At 41.6% G+C, this 23,532-nt stretch overlaps 2 protein-coding genes across 3 annotated transcripts in view; both read left to right on the top strand.

Moving 5' to 3' along the window:
• Positions 1-23,532, top strand: part of LOC116518328 (vacuolar protein sorting-associated protein 26A) — a 176,083-nt gene that overhangs the window by 137,668 nt on the left and 14,883 nt on the right. Inside the window, exon 18 of one of the 2 annotated variants that reach the window (XM_032231658.1) lies at positions 14,343-14,349. In XM_032231658.1, the coding sequence (XP_032087549.1) occupies positions 14,343-14,349 (7 nt within the window). Of the gene's footprint in view, positions 1-14,342; positions 14,350-20,476; positions 20,587-23,532 lie in introns of those variants that run through there. The other variant, XM_032231661.1, reaches the window with a different exon arrangement.
• Positions 874-16,207, top strand: SRGN (serglycin). Its single transcript, XM_032231664.1, has 3 exons — positions 874-997; positions 12,422-12,560; positions 15,653-16,207. Exons 1-3 carry the CDS (start codon positions 925-927, stop codon positions 15,849-15,851), a joined length of 411 nt encoding a protein of 136 aa, XP_032087555.1. The 5' UTR covers positions 874-924; the 3' UTR covers positions 15,852-16,207.

Raw genomic sequence — 23,532 nt, 5'->3', positions numbered from 1 at the left:
GCGTTCTGCACATGCGTGGAAAGCGCAGAATTCATAAAAACCGGGTAAGGAGCGGGCGCGGGTGTGCGGGCGCGCGCGGGTGCGGGGGGCGGCTTTGCCGTTCCCGGAAGTTACTTACTTCCGGGTTCGGCGACCAACCGGATCGCAGGGACCGGTGCGAACCGGTCGAAACCCACCCCTGGTGCATAGCCTTTAAGAGGCTTATAGAGTGCTTCTGGGGGCTGGAGAGGGCAAAAATGAGCGAAAAATGGGCCGTTGTTTACTCATTTTTCCCCCAGCTCCCAGAAGCACTCTATAAGCCTTCTAAAGGCTATGTATATCCTTTTCTTGACAAAAAATGGGCCCATTTTCACAAAAAATGGGCCGTTTTTTGCTCATTTTTGCCCTCCCCAGCCCTCAGGAGCACTCTACAAGCCTCCTAAAGTCTATGCATGCCCCCCCCTTTTTTTTTGCAAAAAATGGGCCCGTTTTCACGAAAAACAGGCAGTTTTGGAGAGGTCTTGCAGAGTGCAAAAACTTTTTTTTAAAAAATTTCATCTTCAAAGTCTTGGTGCGTCTTATACTCTGAAAAATACGGTAAATTATGCCCCCCCCCCCATTGAAACCAATGCTGCAAATCACCCTTGTTTTTCAGGAGTAACTGATTCTGGTAAGATTTTTACTCTGAGTAGAACTTCTACTCTGTCTGCAGAGGAAACACTGGCTTCCTGTAGCAACTACTAGATCAAGAGTGTAGAATTAGGATCTAGGCTTTGTTAGTAGAGGTGTCCCTTATCTGAGTTCAGGAAGTCGTGATGCAAGGAAAGGGTTGGGTTTTGAGGTTTGGAAACCTTTTGTAAAGGCAACCACTCGCCTGCCCCTGTTTCATTTCCACATCAGCAGTGACGGTTGGCGGAGTGTGGAGGTGCCCAAGCCAAATTGAAGATGCCTGTCAAACCTATGGGGAGGATCTTTGTAGCTCTTGGTGTAATCCTCCTTCTGGGATGCCCAGGACAAGGTAAAATTTCTGGCGGCTGTTCTTTTCCTAATCTCCTCGTTAAGATGTGTTGACAAAGATGAGATTTGCACAGCAGTTCTGTACATGTTGATTCAGGAATAGGCATCCGAGAGTTCAGGTGGGCTTTACATCCGAAGAAACGAGGACCGAATCGCTCCCAAATTTGGGCTCTGGCAGGTGTTCTTCTCCACTTAGCAAGTGACAGCCATATCCCTTCTCCAAATAGGAATGAGGGGGCTCATAATTTCAGTGGATTTATGAAAGTATGCATTCTTCAGACAAAAAGGTATAATCCCTGAAGTTTAATAAGTGCAAAAAAATGACTTTGTTAAAGGGAAGAAAACGGAGGCTTGGAGTGTTTCTTGATGATTATGTTGGCGTTTAATATTTCTATTTGTTGTTCTGTCACACAATGGTCAGATATGGGAAATTCCATTCTATACCCTACAATGAGCGTTTCTGCCTTTGCGGAGCGACAGAGGTAAAAGACCTGGCTCACATCCTATTTGATTGTTGTTTGTATGAGGGGGTGAGAGACAAGGACCTTGGTCTATATGCCAAATGAATGACCCATTGGAACCCCCATATCAAAACAACTTACCTTATATGCTGCCAGAACTGGAAAATAACATTTAACACAGCACAGGACTTAAACAAAATGGTTCAGTTGAGATCGGCATATATAGGACTGATTGGGGTAGATTGCAGGGGTAACACTGAAATATAATTTTATCAGATATTATCTATATCTTAAATTATTGTACTCTATTCCAATTTTATTTTAGTCTGTATTTTATTCCAATTCCATTTTAAATCATATTTTATTCCAATTCCAAATTTTAGTAAATTTGTTTCTGGAACTTTGCACGTTGATATGGCCCAAGGGCCAATCAATAAAGACTCAATGTCTTTAAACATTTTCAAGGGCTCTTCTGTTTTTTGAGCAGGATGAGGAAATTGTCCCCCTACCCTCATATAGGATCAGTGTCCTTAGGAGTGCCATAGCTGCTCACCATATTCCATGTGGTCTCTTTAGCAGCTATGGAGGTGGAGGCTGCGTGGGGTTTTCTTTTTTTCAATAAGTTCCATTTTATAGTGGGAAGGTGTTTTAATCATAAGAGTTGGGAGCCACAGTTGAGTAAAAAAGTACATTTCCTTACGCAATTAAAAATAGGATTGTCTTAAAGAGGAACTTATTTTCTTGCAAGTAGTAATACAAACAATATTAAGAGTAATAATAAGAGTAATAAATTTAATCCGCCCAAAATTATAATCTCTGGAAGACTGATTACAGAACTAACTACACAAATTTGGAAGGAGTAAAGCATACAGTTTTACCATTATAAAAAAAAAATCTCTATTATAATTGTTAACTGTATCTTAAAATATGCTGCATGTGATAAAATTACAGGAAAGTTAAATTCCAAAAGTGGTTTAATGTGACACTAGCTGAGGGCACTTTTATTTATATATGTATTCAGAACCAAGGGTGGCTCAGTGGCTAAAACGCTGAGCTTGTTGCTCGAAAGGTCAGCAGTTTGGCGGTTCGAATCCCTAGTGCCACATAACGGAGTGAGCTTTCGTTACTTGTCCCAGCTTCTGCCAACCTATCAGTTCTAAACCAGGAAAAAATGCAAGTAGAAAAATAGGAACCACCTTTAGTGGGAAGGTAACAGCGTTCCATGCACCGTCAGCGTTTAGTCATGCTGGCCACATGACCACGGAGACGTCTTCAGACAGCGCTGGCTCTTCGGCTTTGAAACGGAGATGAACACTGCCCCCTAGAATCAGGAACTAGCACATATGTGCGAGGGGAACCTTTACCTTTACCTTATCCAGAACGAAGAATCTACTGGACAACCCAATTTTATACATGTTTACTCAGATGTCTATGAAGATTCTCAATCAGCCAGACCATGGTTATCTGACAGGTGCTTTTCTGAAAGGCAACTGGGCTTTCTCAATTTTTTTTTCTTGAAAACATTTTGCTTCTCATCCAAGAAGCATCTTCAGTTCTGACTGAATGGTTGGGATTGTTTTCCTCACTATTCAGTCAGAACTGAAGAAGCTTCTTGGATGAGAAGTGAAATGTTTTAAAGGGAAAAAAACCAAGAAAGTCCAGTTGCCTTTTGGAAAACCACCTTGAGGACATGTTTACTCAGAATTTAATAGTATTTACACTGAACTAGCTGCTGCAGTCTAAGTCTACAATCCAGTAAAGCTGTAAAGATTGATCTGCTAGTTATGTGCCAAAGACATTTGTTCTGTGCCAGTTATCTAGAGAAACATTCAAAATGTTAATTGGATTTTTTTTTTAAAGTTACATTATCCCTTTTTAGTTCTTCGATATCTGAGCTGCAAAACTTGTGTCTGCTAGATGGCAGCAGTGTGATATAATTTTCTGGTTCATTATTACCATTCTATGCCCTCTGGAATCGGCCTAAATTGTGGTGCAATAGACCATATTAAATTAAAAACACAACTCTACATATCCAGTTAAATATGTTTTCACACTTCCCCTTGTGAGGAAAGACAAAATGACCAGGAACAGATTTGCGATACAATGGTTATTCTCTCTATATATATATAAATGACTGTGTGTGTGTGTGAATGTTCCAGCATAACTCTGAAATGCCTCAGGCAATTTCAACCAAACTTGGTACACAGGTGACTTACTCTCTGGAAACAAATACTGTGGGGGTAAGACACCCCTAACATCCCTTGGTGTGTGTGTGTGTGTGTGTGTGTGTGTGTGTGTGTGTGTGTGTGTGAGCATAACTCGGGAACGCCTAGGGTGCTGAAATGAAAAGGACTGAATTATATCTATAGTGCCAAGTCACAGTACTTTTGATAGTGATAGTGTGCATTTTGGATTCAAGTTCTCTTAAGATACAGCCCGTTATGCCTTAAAATGGCTTCTACTGTACAGCACAGTGGAGTTGCCAAGGTAACAGCTTCACAGTACTCCACAACGGAGCTCCCTCTAATACAGGATTCAGATAAATACAAAGCTGGGCTATGCCAGTTATCAACTAGTCAAGAATAAAGGTGATTTTAAGTCAGTATTTGCTATTGGCTTACAAATGGTGGTTTGTTTGGGGAGTTAATTATAATCCTGAGTATAATGGGAAGTTACACATTAGACTTTTAGAAAGGCAAACATGCTCCCTTGACCACACAGTTTATAAGGATGTTTTATTCTGTTTCTTTCTGCTTGGCATCTTTTAAGAAACAACGTTAGCAGCTCATTTGGCATATTAGCAAGATATTTGAAAAAGTATTTTTTTTTCTGTTAGAGCATTAGGTCTGTCTTGTGATTCAAAAGGAAATTGGTGTAAGTGTGAAGAAATTGAGGTCTCTTGTTCTTTACATGTTACCACACAGGATGCTTTTACCGTCTTTATTCAGAACAAACTTCCACTTTTAGTGAGCTAAATTCCTGTTGGATATCTGAGTACAATTTTCAAAAGCCAAAAGATAACTCACAAATTATCCAAATATTTCATATTTTTCCAACTCCAGTTTCATTTTTAAGATGCTGATTTTTCTCGGCTCAGTCAGAGGTGCTTCTGGACATAGGACAGTGACAATAGTAAGGTCATGCCATTTGCAAAAGTACCATGAACACAATCACCCCTTAAAGAGCAACCCAGGGAGGCAATTTCAAGGCCATTTGTCCATTAGTGATTTATAGATTACTCAGCTTTTGCAATTTATATTATCCTGGTGAGATAAAGTCTAGAATTCCTGATGCTTTCTGAGCTTGGATGCGCTTGCTTGCACATGACTGATGATGTTAGCTAGTTGGGTAATGAAGTGTCTGCAAGAGAGCAACTAAGCTCAGAGAGCACCAAGAATTTCACAATTCAATGCTTAGCAATAGAATAGAATAGAATAGAATAGAATAGAATAAAATAGAAGTGTGATTGGACACACAAGGAATTTGGTGCATATGCTTTCAGTGTACATAAAAAGACAAGATACATTCGTCAAGAATAATAAGGTACAACACTGAATGATAGTCCTAGGGTACAAATAAGCAATCAGAAAGCAATCAATATCAATATAATCATAAGGATACAAGCAACAAAGTTACAGTCCTGCAGTCATAAGCGAAAGGAGATTGGTGATAGGAACGATGAGAAGACTAATAGTACTTGTAATGCAGACTTAGTGAATAGTGTTGAGAAAATTATTTGTTTAGCCGAGTGATGGCGTTCGGGAAATAACTCTCCTTGTGTCTAGTTGTCTTGGTGTGCAGTGCACTATAGCTCTATAGTTTTAAGGGTAGGAGTTGAAACAATTTTTGTCCAGGATGTCAGGGGTCTGTAAATATTTTCATGGCCCTCTTTTTGACTCGTGCAGTATACAGGTCCTTGATGGAAGGCAGGTTGGCAGTAATTGTTTTTTCCCCAGTTCTGATTATCCTCTGAAGTCTGTGTCTGTCTTGTTGGGTTGCAGAACCAAACCAGGCAGATATTCTGTTTTATTGGAGATGAAGTCTGTCTCCAACAGGCATCTGTAACTATGGGGAAATAGTAGAGCGATGCTGCACGATGCTAGAAATCACTAGGTCTAAAGTCACTCAATAAATATTAAGCATGGAAGACTGATTAATGTTGTGGAGGTTGGATAGAATAGCTTTGTGAAAGCCATGGCTGACTGGCTGAAAACAATGAAGAAAGGCACCCAGTATTAAATATTAACTATGAAAAAGGCTTTCACACTGTCCAAAATTTTCCCTTTTGTACCAGTCTTATTGATACCTCTGATAATTCACAAAGAAATTTCTGATGCAGCAAATCTTCCAGTTACACTTTCACAGCTGAGCGAATTTAATTATGAGTTGATTTAATTGTATACGCTGCAGTGTGCAATTAAGCTGGGCTACTTGCTGAGCTCTTCCTCTTCTTGTGTTATTTCTCTCATATATAATATCATAATGTACCATTTTGGATGCAACCCGCTCAACTCTGGAGCATGGCTTTGTGATAAAAAGAGTGTTAATCCAGCATATCTCTCCTCCACTCTGTCAGTTTGAAAGCCAGGCATAGCTCAACTCTCTTTTGTAACTTCCTTCAGGTTTACAATTAGGCGGCTGCTGAAGAAAGACAAGTGATGTAAAATCCTGCAGCTTGGGAGGGAGTCAGATTAATCCATTTGGGTTCTTAATCAGCTAGTGTTGATGGCAAAAGTTATCCTTCATAGCTAGCATAAGAGAGTTTTCTGAAGCTACAGCTGAAGATATGGATTGATAGTTCTAATCTAAGAAATCAACTTCCAATGGTTTTCCTTAGTTTTGTTTTACTGACAAGGATGTCTGTGATTCTCAAAAGAATAGGAAAACCATCTAACACTGCAAACAGAAGGAAATGTAGCAGAAAAATGCTTTCATAAAAGCTCTGTGAGACTGATGTAAAAACAGCAATGAAGACTGAACACTGCAAAAAAGTCGGCGCTATAATACTTCTGAAAGTGGAATAAAAGATTAAGTCAGTAAATTGTTCAGCACGATTTCAAATGCTTCTTGAAGCAGGAAAAAGCTTCATTGGAATGTGGTTAATCTAAAAAGAAAAGAAAAAGGGTTAAATGATTTCAATGATTAAGTCACAAATCATAAAATATCAAGGAAACATCTGCAGTCACTGTTTCTCTACTGATAAGCAGATGTAAGAATATAATATACCATGTTCCTAATTATCCAAAGAGGAATGGCTGGGTGAGGGGCATTAGGGGGTAGGATTAGGGACTCTCCAGTCTGGTGCTCCTGAGATGGGAGGTGTGCTTGGAATTATACTTCTGCATGCCTGGTGGACAACAGATTAAAACAGCTAAATTGTCCTTTCCTCATCATCTCTTTTTCTGCTAAATCTCCCATTAGCTCCTGAGGTTGGGTTTGTGCTACATCAAGATAGCTACGCCTGTGATGGCGAACCTACGGCACGTGTGCCACAGGTGGCTTGTAGCGCACTCTCTGTGGGAAAGCGAGCCATCGCCTTAGTTCAGTTCCACCGTCCATGTGTGTGCGCCTCCCAATGGCCAGCTGGTTGTTGGGTCTCTGCCGCACATGCGCAGGGGTATATGTGCATGGGTGGGCGCATGTGGGGGGCTGCATGTGCATTGCATTTTGGGGGTTCAGGCACACACACGCGCTTTGGACACTTGGTCCGGAAAAGGTTAGTCATCGCTGGCATACTCCAACCAAGGCCTTCTACATTACTGGATTCTACCTCATGTCCTCTCCAAGCAAAATGGACTTCTATGGAAGATCTCTAGAGAAAATTGTTGCCCTCTAAATGGAGGAGCTGATGTGAGATGGCTTTGTAGTGATTCTCCTTTCTTTTCATTTATGCCACCTACATTTCCAGGATCTACTACTCCTATTATAATGTTATGATTTAGAAGTGTGGCCCACTAATCATTCCCAATAGATTTATTTATCTGAGAAATTGTAAAGAAGAAGCTGTGTAAATTCCTTGTCACACACAGTTCACTTAGTTTTTAGTTTCACCTCTCGTCTAGCTTTTCACCAAACTAAACTAATACAAAACGAAGTACAGTTTGCTCACTTCTTTCTTCATAAAAACCTATCCCAGGATCCTACCAGGACTTGTGCGTTTCTTGATTTACCAGGATTGTGTCTTGGGGTAAGTGTGAGAATAACACCTCCCGTGTTCACAAGGAAGTGGTCTTTCCAGCACTACCTCTTCACTGCTATGATGCTCTTCCTTGAAACTGGCAGAATTATGAACAATCCACATTTACGTCAAATGGAAGGACAGGAGTAAGAGATTTGAGGATAGATGACTTGGCTCTCCACAATACAGGTAGTCCTTGACTTACAATAGTTTGTTTAGTGGTCTGTTCAAAATTGCAGCAGCATTGAAGAAAGTTACTTATGACCATTTCCCCACATTTACTACCATTGCAGCTTCCCCGTGGTCACCTGATCAAAATCCAGATGCTTGGCAAGTGACTCATATTTATGATGGTTGCAGTGTCCTAGGGTCATAGGACCACTTTTTGTGGCCTTCTGACAAACAAAATCAATGGAAAAGTCAACCATGTTACTAAGTTAACATTTGCAGTGATTAACATCTGTGGCAAGAAAGGTTGTAAAATTGTGGCCATTAGAAGAGGACTACCTGTACTTTTGTATGTGTTTACTTTTAAGTTAATTCTATAGAGCCATAGAGCCGAGGTGGCACAGTGGTTAGAGTGCAGTACTGCAGACTACTTCAGCTGACTGCCAGCTGCAGTTCAGCAAATCAAATCCCACCTGCTCAAGCTTGACACAACCTTCCAGCCTTCCGAGATGGGTAAAATGAGGACCCAGATTGTTGAGGGCAATATGCTGATTCTGTAAACCGCTTAGAGAGGCTGTAAAAGCACTATGAAGTGGTATATGTCTATTTCTATTGCTGTCACATTTTCAATCTAATTTAAAAAAAAACCCAGAGAAATATCAGTGCATACCCTTCTAGGCGTTATTATTGTTATTATTATTTTATAAGAATCATTGTTTGATCAGGAAATGTGCACTTCTACACCATCAGGTTTTTCATTTCCCCAAATCTGGGAAGTAATTGCCTTTACTTCTGCCAGTTTAAAATAGTAACAAGCTGCCAGCCTGGCATCTGCTACAAGATTAGAAATAGAAAGCTAAAGTCAGCAGACATCCACGGAAACAAATAACTGATAAATAGGTTTATCGTCAAAATCAAGTTTATGAACGGTTGCAGGAACTGTATGTATCTAATCTAATGAAGAGAAGGACTAGGGGAGACATGATAGCAGTGTTCCAATATTTGAGACACGATCACAAAGAAGAGGAAGACAATCTATTCCTCAAAGCAACCAAGGGCAGGCCAAGAAGTAACAAATGGAAAGTTATCAAAGAGAAATTCAACCTAAAATTAAGGAGAAATTACCTGTCAATGAGAACAATTAATCAGTGGAACTATTTACCTCGAGAAGCTGTGAGTACTAAACAGGGGTGGTATTCACTTGCTTTCCAATTCACAAATGTGAGCACTTGCATGCGACTCGTCCATGCTTGTGCTTGGCCTTCCGTGTATGTACTTTGGCTTGAAAACATGCCTAAATAGGATGGCATAGATCAGGCGAACCAATCCAAACCGTCTGAATACCACCTCTGGTACTAAATCAGTGAAGCTTTTTCATAAGAGTTTGGACAACCATTTGTCCAGAATGTTATAGGATATTCTGCTTGGGCAGGGGATTGGACTTAGAGACCTCCAACATTCCTTCCAACTCTGTTATTCTGTATTCTGTAAGCCATTACAAAAGAATTCTGGTGACATTTATAGTGACATCAAGGTTTCAATCAGTGTGGACATTTTTGTGGTACAAAAAGCTTGATTCAAGTTGATTTTTGGAGTGATTTCACCCATACGTCGTTTTGGTAACAGACTAGATTTCTGAGCTTGTGAGAGTCATCTCATTGCCCTGAGTTGGTTCAGAATTAGCCACAGTAAAAATCCCCTCTTATTCCACAGGACAGGACACTTCACACCTTCAAACTACAAAGGCAGTAAATGAGCTTTGTAATTTCTCTCACAAGATCTGAAGCTGAACTAACGAATGATAGCTTTGCAGTGTATCAATTATACCACAGTTAAACTGTACTTTGGCACGACCCTCCAATTCTGCTCTTGTAAGAACATAAATACCAGGAACTTTTTCCAACCTATTCCAGAAGTCTCGTGAAATTCATTCATACTGGACATTGCAGAAATTCACATTCTGAAACTTTGGAAATGATTGCTCTCCGTTGACGTGGGGATTCCTGATCATGTGCCTAGAATGTGCAATGAACTTAACTTAGGGGAGATGATTATCTCAGCCATGTCATGGAAACTCAGTTATCTATGTTGTGGTGAGAGAAAGAAAATGGGTTGAATTTTTATATCAAGATCAGCCAGACCTGTTATACATTTTGAAAAGAATGATGTTTGCAGCTTTCTTTACCCTGATGCTTGCTAGCGATGATGTTACTCAACACATATGGAAAGCACCTGGTTTGGGAGGTGGACTAAAAATTAATATATCCTCCTACCCCAACCTGAAGAATATTTCTAGAACATCTGATATTGTATTTCATGGCCTGATCAATTTCAGAAGATCTGCTCTTGCCAACCTGTTTCTCAGTCTTCCTTTGAGCCTTTGCTCAGTACACTCGTCCCAAATGCCTTACAATTTCTCTTTGGAATGCTGCATTTTTTTTGAGTCTGGTTCTGTTTGCCTGTATCCTGGGAACTTACTATGATATATTTTATGGCTGAAAGATTTTTTAAAATTATCAACAATGTTAAGATGATATTGGTACAACATGAGTTTGTACTTGACAGTTCTAGAGTGTTAAGCATTATGTTTCGCTACCCATTTTCAATTTAGTGTATTTTAGTGCTGGTTCATTAGTTAGTGCTTTTATGACAAACCATCATTACATAGCCTTTCCCAGTTTTGTGCCCACCAGATGTATCTAGATCAGGGGTATCAAATTCAAGGCCTGGGGGCTGGATCCAGCTGTGAGGTACTTACATCTGGCCCGCAGGGCTGCCCTGGAAACAACAAAGGACCGGCCCGTGGTACTTCTGCCAGCAAAAAGGGCCCTCCCAAGCTCCATTTTTACTGGCAGAAGGTGGCAGGACACTGTCGCAGCTGAAAACGGAGCTCGGGAGCCCATTTTTGCTGGCAGAACGCTCGGGCCACCACAGGCGCCCCTGATACGAGTAATGTCAAGCTGGCCACACCCACCATGGCCCATGGCCACCATGCCTCCCCCCCTTGAGGTCAAGCACAACTCTGAAATGAAATAGAGTTTGACACCCCTGATCTAGATTTTAGTTCTGAGAATTTTCATTGAATGTAGTCAATGGAAATTTAGGAATATTTTCCCACTCATCTGGAACCTTACAGTTTGGAGAAAACTGCTTATTTATTACATGCACATTTATTTCAGTTTATACTTTTATATCAGCTTTTTTTCAACACGCCAGTCATCTATAAAAATGGGACAAAATATTTCTGCCGGTTTTTTGTTCCTAATTAGTCTTTCTTGATTAAGATGTTTTAAAATGCAGAATTAAATTTTAAACCCCTTGGCAAGAGTTTTCTTCTGAAAGGAAAACCATTGACTTGGTTATTTGAGGGACTTCGTATTTCGGATCATTTATGCTTGTCCTGTAAGATCGGGCAATGTGGTGCTCCCTTCAATCAAATAGTGCCATCTATTGGGAAACAGGAAGCAGCATCTCCCCAGGGATCCCTCTGCCTTCCAGCCTGACATTGTTAAAAATGCACTAAAAACCCACCTGATTCCCCAGAACCTGGGGAAGGGTGGCTCCAGCTCCTCTGGAATTTTTATTTAACTAAGTCTTCCTCTTTTTTCCTGACACACACAATTGTTTTCACTTTTTTATTGGTTTCCTTGCTTTTCCAATGGCAAGCTACTCAGGATATTGGTGGCCTCTAAATGGAATGATTGATTGATTGATTGATTGATTGATTGAATAAATAAATAAATAAATAAATAAATAAATAAATGTGTAGAGAAATCTCAAGTTGCCTGTCCTTAAGTTTTGACAAAGGTTATCATGGTTTATAGAGTTTTCTCTTGTGATTTTTGCAGAGTATGATGGGTGTATTGAACCGGCAATGCTATTCCAATGCCAACATTACAAGTGGTGATAGCAATATTTTATTTATATATATATATATATATAAATGGCTGTCTGTGCATGTTCCAGCATAACTCTGGAAGGCCTCCAGAAATTTTAACCAAACTTGATACACAGATGACTTACTCTCTGAAAACAAATACTGTGGGGATAAGACACCCCTAACACCTCTCGGGGTGTGTGTGTCTGTGTATCTTTGTATGTGTGTGTCCCAGAATAACTCTGGAACACCTGGACCGCTAAAACGAAAAGGAATGAATTATATCTATAGTGTCAAATCACAGTACTTTTGACAGCGATAGTGTGTATTAGTGTGTTTGTGTTAGGATGCAGCCTGTTATGCTTTAAGACAGTGTTTTTCAACCTTTTTTGTGCAAAGGCACACTTTTTTCATGAAAAAAATCATGAGGCACACCACCATTAGAAAATGTTAAAAAAAATTAACTCTATGCCTATATTGACTATATATAAAGTAATTCTTCCACGGCACACCTTACACTATGTCACGGCACACTAGTGTGCCACGGCACAGTGGTTGAAAAACACTGCTTTAAGATGACATCTACTGTATAGCACAGTGGAGTTGCCATGGCTTCAAAGAACTCCACATGGGGGCTCTAACCTAATACAGAATTAAGATAAATAAATACCTGGGCAATCCCGGGTTATCGGCTAGTAAGTTATAAACTTGATGTCAACACATATACCATTTTTTTATTAGGAGCGCCTCAAAAAGGCCGGTACATGTGGGTCCGATGTAAACCTGATGCCAATTCTGCCAACTGCATTGAAGAAAAGGGACCAAGTTTTGTCATGACAGACGAGAGTGCAAAGATCCCCTTTGAGGCAAATCCAACACGGTAAGATAAAATAAACCTTCACGATTGTCCTTTAGAATCTTGAAAATGGTCTAAGCAAGCCAAATGGTCGAGCCACCAAAAATCACCTTGTGATGAGATGGGTCGCAGATAAATTTATCAACAAATGAACAAATAATTTGTGCTATTTACAGGGAAATTATGCAAGAATCATATATTTATTACATAATAAAAGATATATTCAGATATTTCCATTTTTCATCCTGTTTTGTCTTTATACTGCCTAAAGTTTCCTTGGTGATTGAGGCAGCTAACTACTTGAAATAAATAAAACCAATCAATTAATACTGCTGGCAGTGATGTTACAAAATAACATATTTTTTAGCAATATATAAGTTGGTATGCAAGTTGTAATGATCTGTATCTTTATAATCTGAACTTTAAAAATAGAGATAGTCTTTGACTTATGACAGGACCTGAGTCTGGCAATTATGGCCATAAATCATGATGGTTGTAAAGCGGGTCACTAGTTATGACTTTTTTGCACTCGTCATTAAGCAAATACTGTGGTCACTAAGTGAAGCCATCTTTTTTTGTGTGCTACGGGCCAGTTTTTGCAGAAACTGGAAGAAAAACTGACAAAAAAAGCATGATATATTGTGGTCAGATGACTGTGTCACATGACTCCAAAATGCTGTCATGTGACCACAAGGGGGAAGTTGATGCTGTAACTTTGAAATAGGGTTGCAAGTAGCTTTTCAAGGGTCCATCGTAACTAGTGGTGGATTGCCAATTTTTTTACTACCAGTTCAGGCATGCTCCCTTGCGACGCTTCTGTGCATGCACAGAAGCGTCCGGGAGGGTGGGCGGAGCCTCCCACCGCCGCTACTACCAGTTTGGCCAATCAGGGTCTAACAGGAGCAATCCACCTCTGATCGCAACTTCAAACGGTTGCTGAGTGATTGATCACAACTCAAGAACTACCTGTCTATGTGAATCAATATTTTTTCCCCTTTTGCCGGCAGTACCTTTTTAACAAAATGGGCAAAGTTTTTTTTTTTTCTGATCAGGAAAAGTCATGTGAAAGACACAGGATTCCATCCCACCAATACAATCATTGAGAGGTGGAAATTAGGTGAAGTATCTGGCTCTCAATGAGGGTCATCTGCATTAGTGGGCTGCTACGGGTTCGCCCGGGTTTGGAAGAACCTGTAGCTAACGTTATGGCTGGTTCGGAGAACCACCAAATCCCACCCCTGGCTGGCCATGCCCACCCCCACCCCGGCCACCCCACCATGCACCTCCCAGGAGTCTCCCCACAGCCCATTTTGGACGTGAGGTAAGTGCAGGACCCACGTGAAGACTCGGGAAGTGGGGAAAAGAGGCCTCCCGGAAGGCCTCCAGAGCCAAGGGGAGGCAGCTTTCACCCTCCCAGAGGCCCGAGAAAAGCCTCTGGAGCCTTCCCCCCGCTGTGGTGCAGGCGGCCAACTAGGCCACGCCCATCATGGCAACGCCCACTCAGCAACTGGGCAGAGAACCCATTGCTGGAATTTTTGAAGCCCATCCCTGCATTAGAGGGCTAGAAGCTGGTATCTCTTGTGTGGCTTTTGATTCAAGGAATGGTGAAACTCACTTTTCTCATGTGGTTGAATTCTGATTTATCTCGTGTGTAATCTATTTTACAGCAACGCCTCTGCATAAGTGCAAAGAAAAGGTCGTCTTACTACATTTTCAGTCCTTTTCTTTCTTCTGCTTTTGGAGTTGATGCTTTGATTTAACCTCTTATTTCTAGGTATATTTAAAAAAAATTAGGTTTGCTTTGTTTTCATTGGTTCCCTCATTCCTTACTTCAACATTTTAGTTGGCAAGCTCTGAACGATAGGAAGGGAACCAGAAAACCTTGGAGGTACAAGTGTTGTTTCTGAAAGTTTGTGCAGTTAGTATTTTATGTATCAAATATAAAGGATGCATGTGTTCTTTTCTTACAAAGCAGTGCGAGTTTAGTCTTGTTTCATCTGAATCAGCCGTTGGCCATAATGCCTGGGGATTATGAAAATCAAATATTCAACTAATAGCTAATAGTAATAACTAAAAGGGGATCAACCTATTCGCCAAACCACAAGGGTGGAACAAGAAGTAAAGGATAGAAATTTAACAGTTAAAACAATTAACCAGTGGAACAGCTCGCCTCCAAAAATTGAAGAGATTGGACAGCCATTTGTCTGGAATGGTATAGGGCAGTGATGGCTAACCTTTTCCCCATCGCGTGCCAAAAGCGGGAGGAGTGCAGGAGGGTCGTGCACGAGTGTGCCCACATCCGTAATGCTATGCGTGCGACCCCGCATGCAAGCATGTGAGACCCACGCCCTCCCCCCCCCCGCTTTTGGCATGCAATGGACCCATTTTTCGCCCTCCCCAGGCTCCAGAGGCTTTCTAGGAGCCTGGAAAGGGCGAAAACAGCCTCTCCCCTCCCCCCCCCGTGGCCCTCCAGAGGCTTCAGGAGGCTTCCCTAAAGCCTCCGAAGGGTGAAAAATGGCCCAATGGCAAACCGTGAGTTTGTTCCCGAACTTCCGGTTTGCGCGTAGGGTTGTTTTTCGCTCTCCAGAGGCTTCACGGAAGCCTCTGGTGGCCAAAAAACGGACTTAAAAGAAAGCCAAAGTCAGCTGCCAGCACGCGCATGCATTCTGGAGCTGACAAGGCAATGCCTCATATGCCCTAACAAATGGCCCTGTGTGCCACCTGTGGCACATGTGCCATAAGTTCGCCATCACAGATATAGGGTCTCCTACCTAGGCAGGGGGTTGGATTAGAAGACATCTAAGGTCCCTTCTGTTATTCTGTAATTCTGATTAATTTGCAGAAGAAAAGGTTGTGGATAGCTAGACTGTACCAACTATCTGAAAGAGGCTAGAAAAAAACAGTTAAGAGGAAAATGCATATTTAATTTTTGTCTGCTCTGCATATAAATTTGCCAGTTTGTTTTGCTTTTTTGAAACCACCAGATAGACTAGACACCTTTTTTACTTTCTTTTCATACCATACATTACACGTTACTTATTTCCAGTTAGGGAATAAAGAAAATCTAAATACTGTAGCTAAGACTTATGATTGTTCTTAAAAATATGTATTTTCAGAGAGATACTTCAAGACCAACTCATTAGTTTGCCATTTTCTGGAGATGAAGAAGGATCTGGCAACGAAGAGGATCCTGAGACAGGATCGGGCTTTGAGAACGATCTGGAAGAGCCCGAAGTGTCTGAGAACCAACCAAATATGGATCTGAAGCTGAAGCTATCAAATGAAGGCTTATTTCCCCATGAAACCATACTGTGATTTCTGTTATAGCTCAATGTGATCTTTCTTTTTACATATTCTAGGTTTTGATGAAATGTATACCATAGACCAGGCATATATGTTATAAAAATATTACAGCTAAGTATGTATATCTTAAAATGTCTAATGCTTTTCTTTGATAAAATCTATTATTTGTAAGCTGAAAAATAGAAGCAAACAAAACGGTTAAATAAAATTCAAAATAATCATGCAAGAATCAATCATACTAAGAGATGGCATGCTAGACAAACTTTTTTCATGTCAACATCTCATTTCTTTGGTTTTATAGGTAGTCCTCAACTTACAACCATTCGATTAGTGATTGTTCAAAGTTACAATGACCCTTATGAATTATGACTGTTTTTTACACTTATGACCATTGCAGCATCCCCATGGTCACGTGATCAAATTTCGGCCACCTGGCAACTGGCATGTATTTATGACAATTGCACTGTTCTAGGATCATACGATCACTTTTTGTGACTTTTTGACAAGCAAACTAAGTCAATGGGGAAACCACATTCATGGAACAATGTTACTACCTTAACAACTGTAGTGATCCACTTAACAACTGAGCCAAGAAAGGTCGTAAAAAGGGACAAAATTCACGTAATGACTGCCTTGCTTAGCCATGGAAATTTATGGCTCAATTGTGTAAGTCAAGGACTACTTGTAATGTAAGTTCAGTTCCCAGGACAAATAAACAGGAAGGGGCCACATTCATTCTGGAATATTTTGACTTTTTTTTGGTACAAGAAACTTGCCAAAAGCAATGCAGGAACCTACTTATTTACTACCTCTAGAAACAAAAAGGGCCAGGAAAAAAAATACAGTGTTTCTGGGTTTTTATCCCCCCCCCCCTATATAGGGGGTATTCCAAATTTTCACAACTTTTCCAAGGAGAAGCATCTTTCTCATTTCTACTACTAAAGGTAGCTTTCTAATCTGGGTTGATATGGTACAGTCTAAATAATTTTCAAAGCCAGGACAAAATAAGCAGTATTTGGGGTGCTTGCATTGCTTTTAAGAAAGAGAGAAGAAGCAGCTTTCCAATTTACACAACAACAACATTGCCTTCCTTCAAAAGTTGTGGCTTGAAAAAGAAACCACACATTTTTAAAATGGATTCATGCCTTGTGCTATTTGGTTACATTGTGAATTTCCCTTATATTACAAATTTGATATATTTCGTATTTTATTTCTTCAATGCAGATTGAAGTGCTTGTTCTGCAACTCTTTCAGCCACTTGATAAGCATTTTCTTATGCCTGCAATTATTCAGCTATCTTTCTATTAAAATCTAATGCAACCAAGGACTCATATTTATTTCTTAAATATTATTTATTAATCAGACATATTATCCCACGTCAATTATAAAGAAGACTTGCAATGGCTAATTAATAATTATTAATACTCTATTACTTTGCATATACACTGAGGGCTTCTGCATCAGAGACAAATTCCTTGTGTGCCTAATCACACTTGGCCAAATAAAGTATTCCATTCCATTCCACTCCAGCCCATTCTATTCTAAGAGCAATAATTTAATCAAACTTTTTTAAAATTTAAAAATACAATTTTTACAGAATACATGGCCAAAATAATACATGGTGTCAACGCTCTAATGTTGTCTGAAAACTTATTGAAATACTAGATGAAAACAGTATTGTTGAAATGTTAACATGCCATTCAGTATAGAAAATCTAAGATGTGAAATCCGTTAAAACAATCAACAAGTCAGAAGAACAAAATGCACATGAAATAACATTTAAGATAGCACAACATGTATGGATGAAATCAGTGGTGAGATTCAGCCAGTTCGCACCACTTCGGGAGAACCGGTTGTTAACTTTCTGAGCAGTTTGGTGACCTGGTTGTTGGAAGAAATCATCAGGGAAAAGAACTGGTTGTTAAATTATTTGAATCCCGCCACTGGATGAAATCATCTGGCAGTTTACCAGAAGCAAATCCGCAATAAGTTGTTTGTGGTGGGGGTTGAAGTCAGCACTGGACCATTTCTGGGACCTAACTAAACCATTTCCTGTTCTGGATGATGTATTTCTTGTAAACAATGAACCAACCCGAGAATGGCCAGATTGGTGAATTACAGAGAAAAAAACAATTGCATAGGACCTCAGGGTTTTTTTATCCTATGAACATTTGCACATATCTAAGTTATATTTTGAACATGGGCAACTAAGGAGAGCTAACACTTCTATATTGACCTAATCTTACTTTAATTTTTTCCCCTACATTCAATCAATTTCCCCACCTGTAACTTATTCTGTATTGGAACTTCTGATATATGAGTTGTCTTGGACATCTCTGAGTCTCATTTAGGTGCTTGAATGTGGAGAGCTAGGAAGCTTTGGGACATTCTTCCTTTCTCTCTAGGAAGAAAAAAAGAGCGAAGAATTCTGAAAATGTTTGCCAAGAAAATGGTGTGGGTTTATCCATGAAAGGCACTCCCTGGTTTAAGAACATACAATTTGAGAACAATCCCTAAATAGGAATGGATTGCCTATTACTAAAAATGGTGGATGGCGGTAAAGCATTGAAGTCACACAATGCTTTCTGGAACTGGTGAAGCCAGGCTTTTTAAATAAATATTTATAAAAACATTTTCCTGGGCTCCAAGATCACCACAGATGGGGACTGCAGCCAAGAAATTAAAAGACACTTGCTCTTGGGGAGGAAAGCTATGGCAAGTCTAGATAGCATACTAAAAAGCAGAGACATCACCCTGCAAACAAAAATGTGTCTAGTCAAGGCTATGGTTTTCCCAATTGCAATGTATGGCTGTGAAATTTGGGACCATAAGGAAGGCTGAGTGCCAAAGAATGGAGACCTTTGAACTCTGGTGCTGGAGAGAACTCCTGCAAGTCCCTTGGACTGCAAGGCGATCCAGCCGGTCAGTCCTAGAGATCAACCCTGACTGCTCTTTAGAAGGCCTCATCCTGAAGAGGAGGCTCAAATACTTTGGCCACCTAATGAGAAGGAAGGATTCACTGGAGAAGAGCCAAATGCTGGGAAAGGTGGAGGGCAAAAGAAGAAAGGGACAACAGAGAATGAGGTGGCTGGATGGAGTCACTGAGGCAGTAGGGAAAAATCTGTCCTTGTTCTGGTGTGCAGTGCCCTATAGCGTCATCTTGAGGGTAGAAGTTGAAGCAGTTTATGTCCAGGATGTGAGGGATCTGTAGATATTTTCACAGCCCTCTTTTATCATCTTGCCAAAGGTGATTCCTATTAAAAGACATGAGCTTTTCTGACCTGTATACGTAAAGGTTCCTCCGCACATGCGTGCTAGTAGTTTCCAGCTCTAGGGGATGGTGCTCATCTCCATTTCAAAGCCGAAGAGCCAGCGTTGTCTGAAGACATCTCTGTGGTCATGTGGTCTGCATGACTAAACGCCGAAGGCGCACGGAATGCTATTACCTTCTCACCAAAGTGGTTCCTATTTTTTTTACTTACATTTTTACATCCTTTTGAACTGCTAGGCTGGCAGAAGTTGGGGACAAGTAACGGGAGCTCACTCCGTTACATGGTGCTAGGGATTCAAACCATTGAATTGGCAATCTTCTGATCGATGAGCTCAGCGTCTTAGCCCCTGAGCCATTACGTCCATTTTTGCCGACCTGTAGCTGCCTTCATCAGGACTCTCCTACTATGAAATCAATTAAGAGTTGCTCCACTAGGTTTAAGTGCAAAAGAAAAAGATGCCCTTCATTAAAATAAATTTGAGGTTTGAGGTTTGAGGTTTATTAACATTTATAGGCCGCCCTTTTCCCTGAGGGGACTCAGGGCGGCTTACATAGGATCAGGGGAGGGAAATACAAACAGTGACATAGACAAACAGAGTAAAATAATGAGCAACATTCATTCATCATTCGGGAGGGGCGATTATCTTTGTCCCCAGGCCTGACGGGCTAGCCAGGTCTTAAGGGCTATGCGGAAGGCCTGCACGGTGGTGAGGGTACGTATCTCCACGGGGAGCTCGTTCCAAAGGGTCGGAGCTACTACCGAAAAGGCTCTCCTCCTTGTAATTGCCAGCCGGCACTGGCTGGCAGATGGAATTCGGAGGAGGCCCAATCTATGAGATCTAATTGGTCGCAGGGAGGTAATTGGCAGAAGGCGGTCTCTCAAGTGACTTCCAACAGAGACCCACAAACTTCCTGTAAATGTACCCGATGCCAAACAATAAATGTAGCTGATGCCAAACTTTGCCGGAGTTTCTTGGTGTACACCAGAGGTCCCCAAACTTGCCAACTTTTAAGACTTGTGGAGTTCAACTCACTGGCTTGTGAATTGTGTCTTAAAGTTGCCAAGTTTGGGGACCTCTGGTGTACACCAAGCAACTCCGGCAAAATTTGGCATCGGCTACATTTATCCAAGAACAGACTTTAGCCATTGACTTGCCGCGGGGGGGGGGGAGAGGGAGAGAGGGAGAGAGAGAGAGAGGGAGGGAGGGAGGGAGACAGATACATCTTCACCACTGAGATATCAAACCTCCGAATCCTAGACAAGACCTTTCCCCGCTGGGCCCGCCCAGGACAGCGCCCCAACCGTCGCCCAGGCTACCCGAGTTCGCCGGCTCCGCTTTTCTTTTTACTCCTCCTCGGTCACGTGCCTGGGGCGTGGCATGAAAGTGACGGCCTCTTCGGTCACATGATAGTGGCGCGGGTCGGAGTAGTTGCTACGGTTGCTTGGGGCGGGGGGCCGGAGTCTGGCTGACAATGGTAAGTGAGCGGCTGCCCCTGTTTAAGGAAGCAGAGTGGCGGGGGGAGGGAAGATATTAAGTCTGTGGGGACGCCCCGCGCTGGAACCGACGGGAGGACCGTTGGTTTGCGAATGGCGCCGGCGCTGCTGCTGCTTCTTTTCCCCTTGTCCCCAATTTTCCCCCTCTCCCTTCTGAGTGGGCCGAGCCTCGGGCGCGCTCGAGGCAGAGGCTGTTGAGAACGGCTGGTCGTTCCCATGGAGACGAGTTCCCCCCCCCTCCGTTCCTTCTTTCCACCGTTGCTTGACTCCGCCCCCCGCCGAGGGCCGTTTCTCGAATTCGCCCCCCACCTCGTCCCTCCACGCGCGCGCTCCGCCTGCCTGGGTGACGTTGAAACCAGTCCCTGTGCGCGCGCGCACACACGCAAACTCGGTGGGGGCGGGGGGGGGGCAGCCCTGGCGGCGCTTGCCCTTTCGGCCGAGCGCGTGTCTCTTGTGGCCGCGCGACCCGCGAGATCCGAGGAGCGGAGAAACAGTGACAGGTGGAAGGAAACATCGCGGCGGCGGTTCCTCCTTTGGACGTGGACCGCTGCGCCTTCCAACTGAACCACTTCGCCCTTAAAGTGTCCCCGGGGGTGGTTACCAGAGAGGTCGGGGCTGCAAAAACCCGAAGGGCGTTTTAAATCGGCGGTCTCCCAACCTTGGCAACTTGAACACTTGTGGACTTCAACTACCAGAGTTCTTCAGCCAGCTTTGCTTTGCTTTTTCCTCCGCCAGCTCAGCTTTGCTGGCTGAGGAATTCTGGGAGTTGAAGTCCACAAGTCTTAACGTGGCCAAGTTGCGGAGACCCCTGCTCTGGAGGATCCTGGGAAATAGTCCACACTGCCCCAAAACATTGCAAGTGAACAATACTTAGGGCAGATACATTTGTTCACACTTAGGAAATCCTGCCAGATGAGAAGTGACTAGAGAGTTTCCCCTCACAGCATAAACAAATGTAGAACTTCTCAGCTGGTTGGACTAAACTAGTGTAATTAATGTTTTTCTTCCCTCGTTGTTGAGTTATAATTCTTAGCATCTATTTCCATTGAATGAATGAATAAATACATGAATATGCAATTTATAACATTTGATGGTGTACAAAAGGGAATTGAAGTCCACAAGACTTAAAAGTTGCCACTGTTGGAGACCCCTGTTTTAAATGGCAGCCGAGAATTACCTTCTGCTTCTTTTGGGGGCTGTTGTCTTAGTGTTTACTCATTGGGCTTTAGTCGTGCTGGGCATGTGCTTAGAAAGCGTACCAGTTGTGGGTTCTGGATCCCGTTCCAACCAGTATGTAGCACGCACGCACATGTGCATGGTGCGCGCATATTGTACCTGCCTGTGACGCCTCCGCTATGCTCCAGTGGAATCTCTTGACTATTCGGAGACTTACTTTTCTTGTGCAGCAATTGCTGAACTGCTTGCCATCTTTTTATCCTGATGTGTTACCTAAACTTTATTTAGGTAGTGAGCCTGAAGAGCAGTAATGGGCTTGATTTAAGAACCCAGGTCAAGAAATATAAATTAGTTGCAGAAGCTGATAAGTATAGAACATGAACTCGCCACAGTATGTTCACTGATACCTGTGGGATCCTCGATGCTCTCTGAGCTTGACTGGAAAAAGAACATAGAAGTTACTGTCAAAAGTTTCAGTAGTTTCTTGCATTTTTCCAAAATAAACAATTATATGACATTGCTGTTTATTTTGCATTTGTTTTAAACTCTACCTTTTTGTGAGGTAAAAGTGAATATCCAGTGATTGATCCAAGGAAAAGCATTGCTAGATAAGCTTGTTGCTGCATTCCTTGCTATATGTTGAGTAATAGTGCGCTCTGGCTGCATATTTGGGATAGTGAGATGTTGCAACAATATCTCAAGATCTTAGCTGATTTCCTTATGAAATATAGAAGATGTATATTTATTAAACAGAAAACAACAGCTTCTATGAGGCAAATGAGCCTCCTAGAATTTGTGTACTCATGTTTTCTTTCACTGGGTAGATATAGGTTTACAATATCTAGGCTAAAAATATGAGCAGTCGTTGGATGATAGAGAGCAACAGAAAGCAAATTCTGGTAATTGTCTGGTTTGTTGCCACTCAGATATGATAATATATCAAAATATAGTCAACATATTTATCATTTAAAGTAGAACTGTCAAACTCGTGGCCCATGGGCTGGATGTGTCACATGCTGGCCACGGCCACGCCTGGTTTAGCAAAAGGAGAACAGCGATATGTCGTATGATGCAATGACGATGCGACTTTGACACCCCTTATTTACAGTATGTGGAGTATAGGGGGAGAGTTGCAGATTTGGAGTTCATTTCCCACAGACATTAAGCTGTGGTGATTGCATTGTGTGATCATATTGAAATATTTCATTTACATGATATGAGACAAAACCTCTGGAATGAACCATAACTAAATTGGTTTCTCAGTGATGTTGAACTAGCTGGCTCAGCAAATTAAAAAGAGTATTGATTTGATAAGGAGCAACCATGTGGGGCCATATTCTTTCTATTTTTGTTTAGTTGTTGGTTATTACTTCCTTTTTCTACAAATGTTTAAAAAATATAATCTCATGGCGAATGAATGGTGGGGAGGCTTGACTACTCTACAGCCCTTACACCCTTTTCAGGTGACAGGAGGGAATTATGGAGGTGGGAAGAATAGTGGCTGGAATATTCCCATTTTGTAAGGCCTCCTTAATCTGTTTCTGTGCCAGAAGCTAGAAAAATACTCTTCTAAATGAAGATGATACAACAAGACCAAGTTATAGTAAAATTTGCAAACATTTCTCCCTGTTCTGCTTTTGGGTCCTCACTGTGCCATTCTTAGTGCCAAAATGCCCAGTAATACTCAATGCCCGATAGGTTTCTTGATTTTTTAAATATATTTTTCATTTAGTTTTGGTCACCAGCTTCAG

The sequence above is a fragment of the Thamnophis elegans genome, chromosome 15 (genome assembly GCF_009769535.1).
Source record: "Thamnophis elegans isolate rThaEle1 chromosome 15, rThaEle1.pri, whole genome shotgun sequence".
In the NCBI taxonomy this organism is placed as follows: Eukaryota; Metazoa; Chordata; class Lepidosauria; order Squamata; family Colubridae; genus Thamnophis; species Thamnophis elegans.
This window is presented reverse-complemented; position numbering and strand designations above follow the sequence as displayed.

Coding starts and splice junctions, on each gene's coding strand:
- SRGN (XM_032231664.1), top strand. CDS start 925: ATGCCTGTCAAACCTATGGGGAGGATCTTTGTAGCTCTTGGTGTAATC. Junction 998..12,421: donor TCTGGGATGCCCAGGACAAG/GTAAAATTTCTG, acceptor TTTTTTTATTAG/GAGCGCCTCAAAAAGGCCGG. Junction 12,561..15,652: donor TTTGAGGCAAATCCAACACG/GTAAGATAAAAT, acceptor ATGTATTTTCAG/AGAGATACTTCAAGACCAAC.